This window comes from Mus caroli, unplaced genomic scaffold (genome assembly GCF_978045245.1).
Source record: "Mus caroli unplaced genomic scaffold, Mus_caroli_1 scaffold_4, whole genome shotgun sequence".
Taxonomy (NCBI): domain Eukaryota; kingdom Metazoa; phylum Chordata; class Mammalia; order Rodentia; family Muridae; genus Mus; species Mus caroli.
In genome coordinates, this window is record NW_028227259.1 from 144,275,804 (window position 1) to 144,293,048 (window position 17,245).

General features: G+C 51.8%; 1 protein-coding gene across 1 annotated transcript in view; it reads right to left on the reverse strand.

Moving 5' to 3' along the window:
* Window positions 1–3,013, reverse strand: part of Micall2 (MICAL like 2) — a 29,389-nt gene extending 26,376 nt beyond the window's left edge. The window contains exon 1 of the mRNA XM_021163326.3: window positions 2,720–3,013. Within this exon, the coding sequence (XP_021018985.1) occupies window positions 2,720–2,862 (143 nt within the window). The 5' untranslated portion in view covers window positions 2,863–3,013. The remainder of the gene's footprint in view (window positions 1–2,719) is intronic.
* Window positions 3,014–17,245: the final 14,232 nt, after the last annotated feature.

The following is a 17,245-nucleotide window of genomic DNA, read 5'->3' on the forward strand; positions in this document are numbered from 1 at the left end:
ACATTTTTCCACTCCTCTTGGTAGTTACACAACTTTGCAGTGAGACATTCCCCCACCCCAACACCCGACCCGGGCCAGAGCATGGCAGGACACAGGCTGGGAGCTTTTAAACACACACACACACACATTTGGAGTAGGAGACACATAAAACACTGTGCAGGTAAAATCCCAGCTTTGGGGAGTCAATCTCTCTCCTCCCATCATGTGGGTGAGTCCTGCAGATCCAAAGCAGGTCATCGGATTTGGAGGCAAGCCCCTTTACCCACTGAGCCATCTCACCAGTCCATGCTGGGGGGCTTTTAATACTTGGATTCCCAGGGTCTAAGTTGATCCTCCTGTACTCAGGCACGGTTTACACCAGTGCTTCTCACCCTTCCTAACAGTGGCCCTTTAATACACTTGCTCCTGTTGTGGTGACCCACAACCGTAGAATTATTTTGTTGCTACGTCATAACTATAGTTTCGCTACTGTTAATGAATCTTATCTGTGTTTTCCAATGGTCTCAGACAAGCCCTGTAAAAGGGTCCTTTGACACACCCCTCACCCCCACCAAGAAGATTGCAACCCACAGGCTGAGGGAGAAGCACAGCTTTACAGTCAATTAACTGTGATTCTTGCCACCACTGCTATTACACAATCCACACCCAGGGCTACCTGTCCTCAGATTCCCAAAGGCCAGGTATTCAGTGTGAAGGTGTAGCAGTGACATACTTGCTACAGGACAGAGGGTCCTTATCCCTCCCAGCTTCTGAAAGCCCCAGGGTGTCCCTTGTCTCCACCTCTGGACTTCCTACTTCTGTCACCTTCAAACTCCTTCCAAATGCACCCAAGCGCCTACCAAACTTCTACGATCTCCTGAGCCCACAAGGCATGCCCTTATCTGTAGGGCTCCAGATACATTGTAACCACCTCCAGGTTTCCATACCGGCTTAACTAAGAGACTTGAGCTATCAGTCCAGCTGGGGAGACCGCAAGGAAGTCAGCCGTGTGAGATAACCCTCCCAGAGTGAACTGAGCAGGCACCTCTCGTCCAGCCTCCTTCCTGTCACCAACTCTTGGTTCCCTGTTCCCCGTCATTACCTTGAACTTCTGCCTCTGAGACCAGAAGTTGCTCCCTGCACTAGATGACCTTATGCTGTATACAGTAGGCACTCATTAGATAAATGAGCAAATCTTTAACACTTGCCTGTGCCAGCATATACATGCACACACAAGTACACACACAAGTATAAATAAACATACATCTCTTCGTGTACACCTCTCCTCCTCTGTGGGGACTACATGTCAGGCCATGAGCACACATAGTCCCTGCTTCGGAGCAGAGGAAACCCCATGTCTGCAAAGGCCCTGTCCCTGTCCAATTACCAGCTGAGGCTAGTCCAGCCAAAACCCAACATCATCGTCTCCTCCACTTGAGAACTCGTCACAGAGTTCTCATATGAGCTCCCCGCTCTGCATCATCATCCAGACTCCCCCTGCACCACCGGGAGAAACCTGACTACCCACGTTTTCATCCCAAGTCCATTTTCCAAGGTCTACATTCCCAGCCCAGCATCCATCAAAACGGCTTCCTACTTTCCATATGACTGATGCCCCACTGAGCTCACACCATCCATCTCCCTGAGAGTGACTGAGGCTCATGCCATGGGGCCCTCCCAAGCAGCTCCGGGGGTTGGGGTGGGGGAATTCATAACCACAGGGCAGAAGCCTCCTTCTTGCTCAAGATTCCGGCTTCCTGAGCAGAGCAAAGCTTGGCACAAGGGAGTCTGATAGCACCAGGCCTGGCTCTTCCTGACACATTGTGTAACACGAACAATATTTGTTTGTTTTTCCTTTTCGGAGCCTCAGTTTCCCCATCTGCACAGCAAGAAGGCTGGCTGAGGTGGGCTCCACGGGTGCTGCCTGGAGCCTTACTCAGCCCTAAGACCTCCCTGGGAAACACTCCCAGACCAGCCAACTCTGCATTTATGTACCATGTACAGGAGAATGCTTTCCTCTGAAGGGCATGGGCTGTAGGTGATCTTGTCCCATTTCAGGACTCTGGTCACCAGACTAACTATGGTCCCTGTAACAGAGAGTGTTTGCTAAGCGAATAACTGAGAACAGTTTCAGTTGTGGGCCAAGGTCCTTCAACAAGACAGAGCTGGCTTGCTTCCCAACTTCCTATGCTAAGACTCTTCTATAGAAGGCTTTAGACCCCATCCCTGTCCTCTCCTACAACTTCCAAGGATGGTGGCCCAGACTCCATTGTCTCCTGTCATTCTAAGGTGCTAAAAGGCTTGCGCTTCCCTCTTTGATTGCTTTCCCAAAGATGCCTAGACAAATTAGAGGAGGGGCAGTAATCCCACTAGAAGCCTCAAATGGCCCTGATCTTGGGGCCAGACCTCAGACCCCCAGGAGCTGTTCCTTTGCCCTTTCTCAGGGAGCTTGGGGAAGGCGGACGCTGCCCTGAGTCACCACTGACTAAGCCGGCTGGACAGCCCATGTCCTGGCCCCTGGCCCAGCTGCACTTGGTGGCCTGCACAGAGGCTACTTGACTGCCACAGCCTTGGAGACCACCAAATAGGCTGTACCTGCAGGTCTCTGCTCTACCCCGGGTGGCCCATCTGAGAGGGGTGTGTCTGAAACCTCTGACCCGGATCCCAAGGCAGGCGTGGCCTCAGTTTCCCGTTTGCAGCGGCATATCAGAGCCCGACAGAGGGGTCAAAGAGCACTCACATAAGGTCAGGCCGGTGTCGGTGCAAGATAGCGCAGAAGGCCAGGCCATCGCGGAACGAGGTGGTCATGTTGGTGATGCTCACGTCCCGGTAGCCCTCGCACTGCTGCCGGCACCATTCTTGCAGGGCCTTGATGGCGGCCATATGGGCGGCAGGACGGGCTGGCGGCTCGAGGAGCTGGCTACAGGCCCCTCTTGGGCCCGAGACACGCAGGAGGCCCGGACCCGCCGACCACCAGCCGGGTTGGAAGAAGAGAACACCGGGAGACCGGCGCCCCACACACACTCTTGACGCCTGCGAGGCCGCCGGCCCCGCCCCCTGGAGGCCCCGCCTCTTCAGACCCGCCCCCATAAGATCACGCCCCTTGAAGGCCTGGCTCACCAGCTCCAAGCTCCACACAGGCTCCTTGTTCCGGCCGCACCGCCCCAGTTTGGCCAGGCCACACCCACGCCCCACAAAGGGCACGCCCACATAAGACCACGCCCCCTCTTTCCTGGGACTTGGAGAATAGGGGCCCGGTACTCTGGGCGTCGGCTCCCGCCTTGGCCTTCAGCCATAACTCCCAGCAGAGGCGTCGGGGTTTTCTTTTTTGTTTTCCTTGAGACCGGGACCAATGTAGCTCACATTGGCCTCTAGTTTATTATATAAGCAAAGATGACCTTGTGCTTCTGATTCCCCAGCCTCCACCTCCTTTACTGCTCTCGGATTACAGGCTTGTGCCCCACACCATGCCTGGTTTATGCAGCACTGTGTATGGACCCTGAGGCTTCCTGCATGCCAGGCAAGCATACCACCAGCTGAGCTACACTCCCAGCTACAGTTCTCTTTCTTAATTTCAATTCTATCTTATGCATATGGACTTTAGCCTGAAAGTGTATCTGCACCCCTTGTGTGTCTGGTTCCCCGGGAGACCTGAAGAAGGCCCCTGCTCTTCTAGAATCAGAGTTGGAGCGGGTTGTGCTGCCATGTGGGTGCTGGAAACTAAACCCCAGGACTTCTGGAAGAGCAGCAAATGCTCTTAACCACTGCCTCAACCATCCTCCTGCCTCAACCTCTAGAGTTGGCAGCCTGTTGACAAGTGGGAAAACAGGGGCTAGGATAGATGCAACCTCTGAGGAGTGTCCCTTTTCAGGGTCTACAAAGCTGTCTGGTTGGAAGCTGGGGTGGACCTTGCTGAGTGGAGTGCTTTCCCATCAGACAGATACTGGTCGTGATGGCACACACCTGGAATCCCAGCCCTCAGCTGGGAGAAGGTGGAAGATCAGAAATCCAAGCTTATCCCAGGATACATATGGGGTGCAAGACCCTGTCTCAAACTAAAATACTGTCTGCTTTCCCTTCACCCTCAGGGGTGCCAAGCCAGCCAGAATAACCCCTCTACATTCACAGAGGAGGAAACGAAGGCTGTAGGGGCACGCTCCAGGGGTCTTGAGACAGGAGACTCTTAGCCTCTTTCAAGTCTCTGAGGATGCCAGGGGTGATTAAGGAAAGTACCTCTCCCAGGTCCTCAGTTAGAGCCAGAGGTTGCCCTGAATGTTCTTTTGTTGTTTTGTTTTGTTTTGTTTCTGAGACAGAATTTCTATGTGTAGCCCTGGCTATCCTGGAACTCACTCTGTAGACCAGGCTGGCCTCAAACTCACAGAGAACCACCTGCTTCTTCCTCAAGTGCTAGAATTAAAGGTATGTGCCACCTCTGCCCAGCTTTGTTCTTCCGCACCCTCAGGAATCTATATGTCATCAGATGGACCGGACTATGACAGCAACAGTGTGAACCGGCCCTTCCCAGCTGGGCCCCAGGGCTTGTCTAGGCAGGATCATTAGGAAGGTAGGTGTTTTCCCAAAAATGGCATCTGGCTTGGAGCCAGGTGCCGTCTCTACCAGGAGTGAAAACAGGTTTTCTGTGCCCAAGCTGTGGGCTGGCATCAAGGAGGCACCTGGGTACAGGCAGCAGGTGTGGGGCTGGCAGGTGGGCAGCAAGATCCTCATCCCAACTCGAGAGGGCACAAGGCTGTCCCTGGGATTATAGCCCCAACCCTTGCCCAGTGGAAGCAGCTGACCTGCCCGAGAGTTCTCGCCAGGGGGACAAAGTGCAGTATCACACCCCATTCAGCTAGAGCCTGGTCCCGGAACCAGGTTTTCCTGACCCTCTGGGCAGCAGTTACAAGAACCGGAAAAGCTGGTAAGGAAGGTAACTGCCAAGATGCGGGGAGAAAGGGTGTGCAAACGGAGGGAGGGCCATGCCAGGGTCTGAGTTCTAATGTCAGCTCCAGGGTCACCATGTGACCAGCCTCTTCACACTCCCCACCCTCAGCTCCTGCCACCACGGGAGCTTGAGGACAGTATTCGTGACAGTCCCCTGGGGCCACTAATCATGTCACCACCAGCACCTCATAGAGCCTGCCTTTCTAGAGTCCCCCAAACCAAAACACCCCAATCTGCCCACCACTGTGAGCCTTCCCACATGCTCTCCCAGGGGCTTAGTCCACCCTACTCCACCTTGCAGACCTCCTTCAATGTTCCACAAGTCCCTCTTGCCAACTCTCCTCTGAATAAAGTCCAGGAACCTTATCAGCCACCAGAACCTGCCAGCCCCGCTTATCGTGACTCTGCAGGCCACACCCTGCCATGTTCCCTCTGGGCCTTGGTTCTCCAGCTGACTTCAAGAGCCCACTGTGCAACTCCACCAGGCCACTGAAGTCATTTGGGTGCTCTTCTTGGCTCCTCCCACCTCCCTTCCAGCCCTCATATAGCTGGTGCTCCCCCTCCAACCAGAAGCCTCTGGCCCCAGTCTGAGAAAACTTTTCCCATCCTGTCACCTCTGCCCTGGTGGCATCTAGCCCCAGCTTTCACTAAGACGACTTTCCTCAGTGACAGCCATTGTCTGAGGTAACAAACCGTGGACCTGCCCTGGGAGGCCAGGAAAATGGGCATCAAACCTACTGCCTGGGCTGGAGAGATGGCTCAGTGGTTAAGAGCACCGACTGCTCTTCCAGAGGTCCTGAGTTCAATTCCCAGCAACCACATAGTGGCTCACAACCATCTATAATAGGATACCCTCTTCTGGTGTGTCTGAAGAGAGCAATGGTGGTGTAATCATATGCATAAAATAAATAAATCTTTAAAAGAAAAAAACCTTCAGCCTTAGTGTCTCGTGCTGTCTCCCACAGAGAAAGCATAGCTGTCTCCCACAGGGGAGCATGCACACAGTAGGCGCTCAATGAATTCATGTGCTTACACTTGAGTCTTTATTCCTCACAATGACCTCCTGGGTGGTGGTAGAGTGTATTGGACCCTTTAGGACATTTGCTAATTACACTCTAAGAGTGGCAGAGACACTGTGAGAGGGACACACAGAGAGAAAGGCAGAGACAGAGAGACAAAGACACAGGGAGACTGAGAAGCAGGCACACGGGAGAGAAAGAAACAGAGACTAGGGAGATAATGTGCGGAAGAGTGATCGACTTCCGTTCCTGCAGAGGACCCCGGGATATGTGTGCAGCAACCAAGCGGTGATTCCCAACTGTCTGTAACTCCAGTTACAGGAGACTTGACTTTTGTCTTGTTTTTGGTTTAGTTTTTGAGACAGGGTTTCTCTGCATAGCCCTGGCTGTCCTGGAACTCACTCTGTAGACCAGGATGGCCTTGAACTCAGAAATCCACCTGCCTCTGTCTCCCAAGTGCTGGGACTAAAGGCCTGTGCCACCACTGCCCAGCGACTTTTTTTAAAGTATGTAAAATAATAGGAGCTGGAGAGATGGCTCAGTGAGTGGTTAAGAGCACCAGCCACTCTTCCAGAGGACTTGGGTTTGATTCTCAGCGCCCACATGGTGGCTCACAATTGTCTAACTGTATCCCAGACCCAGGGGAGCCGATGTCCTCTTTGGACATCAGTGTGCACTTGTCATCTGACATGACTTCCTGGAGAGACACATGTGTCTACTTACCTCCAATAGGGAACCCACTGCAGACCAAAGCATGGACACCACCGAAGTCCAACTCGGTGACCCCCATGAGCTTTATTGGGGTTACTTACAGAAATATGGGTGAGGGGTTACAGGAGCAGAAATGACTCAAAGACTCAAATGACCAAAGCATGGGGGATGGGTCACGAGGGCTGAGGACCCGCAGCACGTCGCCGCACAGCCTGCAGGCAGCTCAACTGGCTGAAGAGTGTCCTTTCCAAGTGACTCAGTCCACACCACTTCCGAGGCAGCTGGTCCAGTCTGGGAGTCTTCTTCACAGTTTGGCTTGTCTCCAAATGATGGGAGGGGCTGGCCTAGTGAATCTGATCAGTTTCAGGGACTTCAGGAAGCTACATGGAGTTGTTCACCTTCTGTCTTTTTTTTTTTTTTTTTTTTTTTTTTTTTTTTGGTTTTTCGAGACAGGGTTTCTCTTTATAGCTCTGGCTGTCCTGGAGCTCACTTTGTAGACCAGGCTGGCCTCGAACTCAGAAATCCGCCTGCCTCTGCCTCCCGAGTGCTGGGATTAAAGGCGTGCGCCACCACGCCCGGCCACCTTCTGTCTTAAGGAACATCCCTTCATAATGGGATGCTTCAGTCTAGAGGAAACCTCTACACAACACTGTATACACAAGGTACACATCTGTGTGTGCAGGAAAGCACACAGACACTTTTTAAAAAGAGATAAAAGGGACTGGTAAGATAGTTCAGTGGTTAAGAGCACTGGCTGCTCTTCCAAAGGTCCTGAGTTCAAATCCCAGCAATCACATGGTGGTTGATAAACCATCTGCAATGGGATCTGATGCCCTTTTCCTGGGGTGTCTGAAGATAGCAACAGTGTACTCATATAAAATATAAATCTTTTTTTAAATGCTTTCTTTTTTAAAAAATTTAAATAAATAAAAAATAAAAAAGAGATGAAAGTGTGATCCCTCCACGCCCTCAGGGACTCATGGACCCTGTGATCACTGTACCGTTTTTGCAGGATTTATGTCTCGGGTGGCCGAGTTCTAAAGTGTTAGGAGAAGTGGCAGGCACACCCGTGAGGGAGGTAGGCTGAGCCAGGAGAGCACATGGGATCAGCCACATGGCTACCCCTGGGAATGCGCAGTGTACAACCTATACCACTGTCCACTGTGCTACAGCTGCCCAGACTGCAGGGCGCCCGGGCACGTGTGTGCACGTGCATGTGTGTGCACAGGAGGGCTGAACACAGGCTTTCATCCCACTGTATTTGTAGGTACCATTGTACTCAGAAATTGGGAGTCTCTGAAGAAACACTCAGGGGACTCCTACCTTGTCCCCTTTGTCCCCCTTGTCCCAGCATGAATCTATGACCTCGACTTGTGTCCTGGGACCATCCTGGGCTAAGAGGCCTTCCAAATAGCTCACACCCTTCAGTCTCACAGATCTGTGGCTTCTCCCAGCTCCACATAGTAGATAAGTTCCCTCCCCTTCCTGCTCCCTCCATAGCAAGACAGAGCAGCAGACCATATTATGTCTGTTCCTTCTCCATGTGCCCAGAAACCTGCTGCTGGAGGGTGCCATCCTATGGCTTCCACAGCCACTCAGGTGTGGCCATGCTGCTGAGATGACAGGCTACAGCCAGATCCTGGGGCTGTTGGCCCCACCCATGAGTCCCCTTTATCCCAACTCTGGTTGCCTGCCTTCTGTGGCCCTTGGTGAATTCAGATGCGTCCTTCTGTTGTTTTTTTGTATATTTGAGTCAAGGTCTTGCTGTGTAGCCCATGCTAGCCTCAAACTCCAGGCTTAGCCTTCTGAGTCCTGGAATAACAGGTGCATACCCACCACCAGCTCTAGGTGAACATTCTGGTTTTGTTGTTGTTGTTGTTGCTGCTGCTGCTGTTTGTTTTTTTATTAATTAAACACTTATTTTTAAAAAGATTTATTTTATATATATGAGCACACTGTAGTTGTCTTCATAAACACACCAGAAGAGGGCATCACATCTCATTACAGATGTTGGTGAGCCACCATGTGGTTGCTGGGAATTGAACTCAGGACCTCTGGAGTTAGTGCTCTTAACCACTGAGCCATCTCTCCAGTCCTTAACACTTATTTTTAAAGCTGGGCATAATGGCACACACCTTTAATTCCAGCACTTAGGAGGCAGAGGCAGCAGATCTCTGTGAGTTTTGAGGCCAGCATGGCCTATGTGGTGAGTTCCAGGGTAGTCAGATTTATATAGTTAGACCCTGTTTCAAAACCAACCAACCAAACAAACAAATAAAGCCGGGCGTGGTGGCGCACGCCTTTAATCCCAGCACTTGGGAGGCAGAGACAGGCGGATTTCTGAGTTCGAGGCCAGCCTGGTCTACAAAGTGAGTTCCAGGACAGCCAGGGCTATACAGAGAAACCCTGTCTCGAAAAACAAAAAACAAAAACAAAAACAAAAAAAAAAACAAACAAACATAAAAACAAAATTTATGTTTAAATTATGTGTATTTCCATGTGTGAGTTTGTACAGTTGGCACAGAGCCCACAAATGCCAAGGGCATTGGAGCCCCAGAGCTGGAGTCATGAACGGTGGTTGTGAGCCACCTGACTTGGTGTTGGGGGCACTAATTCCAGTTCTCTGCGAGAGCAGCACGTGTGCCTAGCCACCAAGCATTCTCTCCAGCCCTAAAATCACGTTCCTGCTGATGAATCTCAGGCTTAGGCTTCTGGCCTGAGCCCAGCGTCCTAGATGGCTCCAGGAGAACTCAAGTTCAGTGTTGCTCAAACTGAAGGCCTGATTCTCTGGCCCAGAAACACCAATCCCAGCCCTACATAGCTGGGGCCACTGTTCCAGGCAGCTGCTTGAATGACAGGCAGGCTGACTTTTGGCCCCTTCTCCTCTCTACACCTTGAGTTTGGTCCTCAGCACTGGCCCAATCTACCTCCTGCAAACCACTCCCATGGCTCCCCGAGTCCATATCTGGGATAGCAGTTTCTATGGAAACTGCTAAGCGGAGCAGGCTGTCTCCCTCTGTCTCTTCGAACACCATCTCTGGTCCCATCCCAGTCCCAGTCATCCCCACAACCACAGCCCCTCTGCAGCTGTGTGTGGGACGCATTACTGCCTCAGGACTTGTGCCCTGGGATGTTGCTCGGTTTGCTTCTCACTTCCTGTTGGCTGTATGGCCAAATATCACCTTCTTACTGAGAGCTCCCCTACCCAAGCCCCCACTACCCATATGTCTTAGTCAGGGTTTCTATTCCTGCACAAACATCATGACCAAGAAGCAAGTTGGGGAGGAAAGGGTTAATCCGGCTTACACTTCCACACTGCTGTTCATCACCAAGGAAGTCAGGACTGGAACTCAAGCAGGTCAGGAAGCAGGAGCCGATGCAGAAGCCATGGAGGGATGTTCTTTACTGGCTTGCTTCCCCTGGCTTGCTCAGCTTGCTCTCTTATAGAACCAAGATTACCAGCCCAGAGATGGTCCCACCCACGAGGGGCCTTTCCCCCTTGATCACTAATTGAGAAAATGCCTTACAGTTGGATCTCATGGAGGCATTTCCTCAACTGAAGCTCCTTTCTCTGTGATAACTCCAGCTGTGTCAAGTTGACACAAAACTAGCCAGTACAATTGACCCCTTGTCAACTTGACACACAAACACATCACTAGTAAGCCTCAACCCTTACATTCTTATTCATCCCCAAGGTCTAAATAACTTTAAACGTCCCACAGTTTTTTACATATTCTTAAAATTTCAATCTCTTTAAAATATCCATCTCGGGGCTGGTGAGATGGCTCAGTGGGTAAGAGCACCCGACTGCTCTTCCGAAGGTCCAGAGTTCAAATCCCAGCAACCACATGGTGGCTCACAACCATCCACAATGAGATCTGGCGCCCTCTTCTGGAGTGTCTGAAGACAGCTACAGTGTACTTATATAATAAATAAAATAAATCTTTAAAAAAATATATCCATCTCTTTTAAAATCCAATGTCTTTTTACAATTAAAAGTCTCTTAACTGTGGGAGCCACTAAACTAGTTTCTTCCTTCAAGAGAGAAAATATCAGGGCACAGTCACAATCAAAAACAAAAATCAATCTCCAACCATCCAATGTCTGGGATCCAACTCACGATCTTCTGGGCTCCTCCAAGGGCTTGGGTCACTTCTCCAGCCATGCCCTTTGTAGCACATGCACAGTCCTCTAGGCTCCAGATGCCTGTACTCCACTGCTGCTGCTCTTGGTGGTCATCTCATGGTAGTGGCATCTCCAAAACACTGCATGACCCCTTCAGTCCTGGGCCGTCAATTGCAACTGAGGCTGCACCTTCACCAATGGCCTTCCATGGCCTCTCACAGTGCTGAGCCTCAGCTGCTCTGTGTGACCCCTTCATGCCTTCAAAAGCAGTACCACCAGGGTGACCCTTACACATTACCAAGTCCCGCTGCAGCAGGAGTACAACCTTGGCTATCTCTGGAACACAGCCTCTTTGTGCTTTCAGAAAACACTTCCCAGAAGATGTCACCTCAACGATGCTGGTCTCTTCTTAATCACCGCTAATTTCTTAGCTCCAGCTAACCAGCATCAATAGTCCCAGTAATGCCAAGTTTTTGCTTTAGTAGTTCTGGTATCTTGTTAATCACAGCTGATTCTTCAGCCCCAGCTAACCAAAACCACAGAGTCTTCACAATCCAAAATAGCAATGGCCCTGAAAAGAGTCTTTAATTTTCCCTCTAAAATGTCACAAGCCAGGCCTCCATCTTCTGCACTGTTCTCAACATTATCTTCCAAGCTCCTACACAACATCTGACAGAACTCTTTTTTTTTTTTTTTTTTTATTACATGTAAGTACACTGTAGCTGTCTTGAGACACACCAGAAGAGGGAGTCAGATCTCATTATGGGTGGTTGTGAGCCACCATGTGGTTGCTGGGATTTGAACTTCGGACCTTTGGAAAAGCAGTCGGGTGCTCTTACCCACTGAGCCATCTCACCAGCCCCCCTGACAGAACTCTTAACAACAAATGGATCTTCAAGCCCAAAGTTCCAAAGTCCTTCCACAGTCCTCCCCAAAACATGGTCAGGTTGTCACAGGAATACCCCACTATGCTGGTACCAATTTGTCTTAGTCAGGGTTTCTATTCCTGTACAAACATCATGACCAAGAAGCAGTTGGGGAAGAAAGGCTTTATTCAGCTTACACTTCCACATTGCTGTTTATCACCAAGGAAGTCAGGACTGTAACTCAAGCAGTTCAGGAAGCAGGAGCTGATGCAGAGGCCATGGAGGGATGTTCTTTACTGGCTTGCTTCCCCTGGCTTGCTCAGCCTGCTCTCTTATAGAACCAAGACTACCAGCCCAGAGATGGTCCCACCCATGAGGGGCGTTTCCCCCTTGATCACTAATTGAGAAAATGCCTTACAGGTGGATCTCATGGAGGCATTTCCTCAACTGAAGCTCCTTTCTCTGTGATAACTCCAGCTGTGTCAAGTTGACACAAAACTAGCCAGTACACCATACTTGACGCTGAACCCTAAGTCCCTCTCATGGTTTCCATCCAGCCTGTGGTAACAGCAGTCCCTGTGACCAGGACAGCTAGCTATCTGTGGGTCCTCTGATGTGTCCCCAAACACTAGGCATGCTGGAGCTTATCAGTCTGCTGGCTAGGGACTGAGTCTTTACCAAGAGAGGGTGGGTATGGGCTTTGGTGAGACCCTTCTGCTTGGCTCCCTTTGGGCAACTTAAGCCCTTACTACTAGCTACATGTCAATAACTCAGTGGTACCTAGGAGACTCCAGTACATATGTGCATATGTGCACATGTGTGTGTTTATGTGTATGTGATGTCTGCATGTGTATGTGTGTGGTACGTGTATTTGGAGTATGTATGTGTGGTATGATATATGTGGGGTGTGTATGTGGGGTGTGTGTGTGGTGTGGTGTGTGAATGTGGTAGGTGTATGGTGTACGTGTGTGTGATGTATGTGTATGTGAGAGGTATGTGTGTGTATAGTGTATTGTAGTGTGTGATTCCACAGGGACAGACAGCAAAGACCTTTGGGGACAAAGTGGCTGAGGTTGCCACTGGATCTGTGTCATGAGATGCACACTAGCACACCTGTAGGCAGGACAAGGGTCCAGGAAGACTTCTCCAAGGAGAGAATGTCGGAACTGAGCCCTGAAGGATATGTGCATCAACCTCACTTCAGAAGGAGGAAGAGCCAGAGGGCCAGGCATGCAAAGGCCCTGGGGTAGGGATGGGCAAAACACAGGACCAGAAAGTGGCTTGGGAGAGAGCTAGAGAGGACAGCACCCTGCCCCAGCCTCGTTGGCCCTCTGGACACCCCATTTTTCACTCTGGCTGAAGCAAACAGTGTTCCAAGGCCAGCCCTGCCCCATCCCAATGTGGGGAAGGGTTTGGAGATCTGGCCTGTCTAGTTGGTGTCTTGCTGAGTGCCTTCCCTGGCCTGAGATGGGACTTCCAGGCCAGCCTCAGTTTCCCTGCTGTGGCACTTCTTCCTAAGGGAGCAGAGGTGGGGGGGGATCCAGGGGAGCTGGGGAGATGGCTCATCTGTAAAGTGCAGGCTGGTCAGAGGTGTGTGCTGGCTTACAACCACCTGAAGCTCTGGCTCCAAGGGATATGGTGCCCTCTTCTGGCCTCTGAGGGTACCCTTACATAGTGTGCCCCTGAAATGGTGGTTGGCTCAGGGCTGATGAGTGGAGGCACCGGGATAGCAGGAAATGAGCAGGCACAAGAGAAACAGAGCAGCAAGGCCCAAAGCGAGCTGTTTCTTGCAGGACTGTCAGAGCCTTGAAATCACGATGCTACCCAGAGGCTCCCCACATGACTTTACTCACAAACTGTCTGGATGGCTGGGAGGGAGGTAGCAATCTGGATCCCATGCAGAATCCACAGGGAGTCTCCTCCCCTAACACCCAAGACCACTGTACCTGTGGCTCCAGGCCGGGGAGGAGGGTAGGCGGTGAATCCTGTTTTCAGGCCCACTAGCTAATTAATTAGGCTACATGGAAGAGTGCTGGCCATCATGGATGCATTAGTAGCTTTGAGTGACCTTACGGACATTCTCTCTCACCTCTGTTTTGGCCTCTAGGAGATGGGAGACACTGGCCACAGACCCAGCTTTGGCCACGGGCTGCTTCCAACAGCCAAATTTTACATTTCATTACAAATGGCTTTGCTGGGCATGCCCGTAACTTTTACATTTCCATCCACTTTATTATTAATGGCTTTCCTGAACTGTTGCAGGCCAGCGTCGCACACAATGCGTTATAAATATTTGATCCCGCATCTAGAGTCGTCCATTTATCATTTATAACGGGTTACAAAAACATTATAAAACATTTACCGCACATTTATAGATCATTCTCGGCTACCACAACGATGCGCTATAAATACATTATTAATCCTCTTCACACCATTGATAGGAACCCCTTGTAATAGGGCCCGGCCTTCCACACTCTCAGCAAACAGTACTTGGTGCTGAGGGCAGCAGGACCCATGGATGGAGGGAACTGGCCTGTGCTGTTGGCTGCGCGGCCCTGTCAAATCACACCTCCTCTCTGTCTACGCAGCACCAGAAGCTGGTGGTGTCTGCAACACTCTTACCCCACAGCCTCCCTATAGCTCAAAAGTGTGCCTGAGGGCTCAGCCAGCTGAGAATCAAGCAGGCCCAAATCCTGGCCAACTCCCGTTGTCCCCCATCCTCCTAGGCGACTCCTCAGCTCCCAGGGGGACATACCCTACTCAGCTCACCTGGGGGGGGGGTCTTCACAAAACCCCATGGTCCCCTGCTGTCCTGCCACCAGGGAATGAGGACTCCAGGGATCCAGCACTGTCCCCAGAACCTCTGCTCCCAGGACATGTGACCCAAGCAGGAGCTGAGTGCGGAGCCGTGGATGGGCAAGAGACCCCTCTACCGAGGTTTTGTTGGGGCTCTGGGCACAGCAGAGATTCCTGCCCTGAGCCAGTCCCTCTCTCTGGGTGGCCGAGGGTGGCTGAGCCTTTGCTGAGTGATATTTGAGTGAAGGCATGGCTTCTAGCTGACCTTCCTTTCCCCTGGTCCCGGTCTCCCTTTCTGGAGCTACAGGAAACAGACTTCTTTCTGGGCAAATGCCCAACAGGGACAGCGAGAGTCCCGAGTCCCCGGTAGAAAGTTAATGAATCGATGAACTTACCTGGAAAACTCCCCTCTGTCCCTTAAGGTCCCTTCAACATGTTACTTTCTCATGCTTCCAGTGAGCCCAAGCGGATCAAGAGCCAAAAAGCTGACCTGTCAGATCTACAGCTGTGCAGAGGTGAAGGGAGAAATCCAGGACTTCTACCTGAGCCTGCCTGTCCTCCTGAGTGTCTAGCAGATCGCCTCCCAGGAGGGAAGAGGCTGGAGCTCCACAAGTTATCCAGGCACGATATAACTTGGCACAACCCTAGCCTACCTGGCCAGGCTAACTGGGTCAGAGTGCCTGGCTGCCCTCAGGAAGAAGTGCGAAGAGGCAAGTCCCCAGAACCTCCCAGCTTTTAGCTGCCCACCCACAAACACAACCTTGAGCCACTATATATAGCCCTCCCTGCTCTGTCAGCAAGGCAGAAAAGATGAGTGGCCCTGTTAGGTTGAGTGTGGTATGACCCTGTGGGTGACTAGAACTGTCCCCATATGAAGATCACAGCTTACCAGAGCTCAAAGTGAACCCCAATGGCTTTTTTTTAATGGCAAGAAACGGGTAGGCTCATTACCATGACACCACACCCCAAATCAAGGCACCAGGCAGCAGCCACAGGGAAGCAGGTGGGCTTGGGACACTGTCCTTTAACCATCTTTCCTTCCTCCTCACAATGAAAGAGGCTGAGGGCTGATGAGACCCTGGGCCTAGTTTGGGGTCTCCTGGGGGACTGCCCCACTGCAGTGCGATAACCCAATTCTTCAACCAGAACAGAGTTGTCCTGTCCCAAACCTCTGGACTTTTGATGGTGGGGAGGAGGTAAAGTCAAGAGCTGGGGCACGGGCTGTGCTGGGATTTCTGGCCCTGTGCCCTTCTGCATTCTGTGGGTGTCTGTCCTTGACTAGCCTGGTCTGCCATGTCATCCTATGCAGACCTTAGTTCCACCAGACAGCCCCTCACTGTCAGGGACCCTGCAGGCACCCCACCACAGACCTGTCTGTGTAGGTCTGCCCTTTCATCTCAGCTAGGCTACACTCAATTGGGGACATGCTCGCCTTTTGTCTTCCAGGAACTATGGAAGTCATCAGCCTGGTGCATGCACAGGCAGGGACCCTCTCGGCCCCAGGCCCTGGCCTCAGCACCTTGACTATCTGGGACAGACTAGTAAGTATCCTTCTTCAGTGAGCATGGACTACAGGGCACCCTCTACCTGGCCCCACCCCTCCCTCAGCATTTCATGGGTACAGCTTCTCTGCTCAACCCTGCAGCCTTGTGGGGAGTGAGTACTGCCCTTCACAAGGAGGGGAAACTGAGGTTTGAGAGTGGCCTGAGCATCAGCAGTCCCTCTGGGCTCAGGTTCAAGGCCATGATTGACTGTTTTAGCCCCTCCAGCAGGCAGGCTCACAACCCCAAGCTGGGTCTCATTCCCAGGTTGACATTAGCCTCAACCTTCTGTCCTTAGATCAGATGGACCTGGAGACTCCAGCCCCACTACCAGCCTTATGACCCTGATGAGTGACCCTGTACACCCCATACACCCCGTATCCAGGACCTGGGGTTACCCACAACCCTGCCCTGTCTTGTGAGCCCCAGAACTGGGTGTGGACAGACCCCTGCTCTCTGCACAAGTGACTAGGCTGGGAGCCCTGCTGCCTCTAGTCTCTGTGTCACACCAGGACTAGCGTCTTGTATATGACAGAAGGGAGTAGCTGAGGACGGGCACCCAACTGCTGTCTGATAGAGCAGAAAACACTTCCCAGGCCAGGTGAACCCACATGTTGCCTTTAGTGTCCATGAGCCCTGGGTCTCTACTGCATTAAGGCTGTGCCACATAGCCAAGCAGTGGTGGCACACACCTTTAAACCCCAGCACTTGGGAGGCAGAGATAGGCAGAATCTCTGAGTTCAAGACCAGCCTGGTCTACAGAGTAAGTTCCAGGACACCTAGAGCTACACAAAGAAACTCCTGTGTGTGTGTGTGTGTACACACGTGCGTGCGCCATGTATAAGAAGCCCAAGCCAAGACCCAAGACTCAGTGGACCGGACTGTTGAACTCCAGGCCTTGGCTGGATGCCCATGTGGGCAGTGCCCTGGATTCCTGCGCCTGCCCAGAGCCAGTCACGGGCTGTCCAGTACCCATACTGTGGTGTGAGGCGGGGCAGAAGGAGGCACTAATGTGATGATCCAGACACAAGCTCTTCCATCATGACAGAGTTTCCATCATCATCCCAAACTTGTGGGGCAGGAAGGGAAGGCACCACTTGCCTTCTGTGTAACTCAGATCTAAGGGAGAAGGCAGTGCTTGAAGACAAGCATGTTTGCCAAGGGACAGTGACCGAAGAACAGGCTCAGGGCACCGAGCGAGCAAGGAGATGGAATGTGCACATGCCGACTCCTGGATGCCAGGCTGTGCTTCCACTCGGTGCCCTGC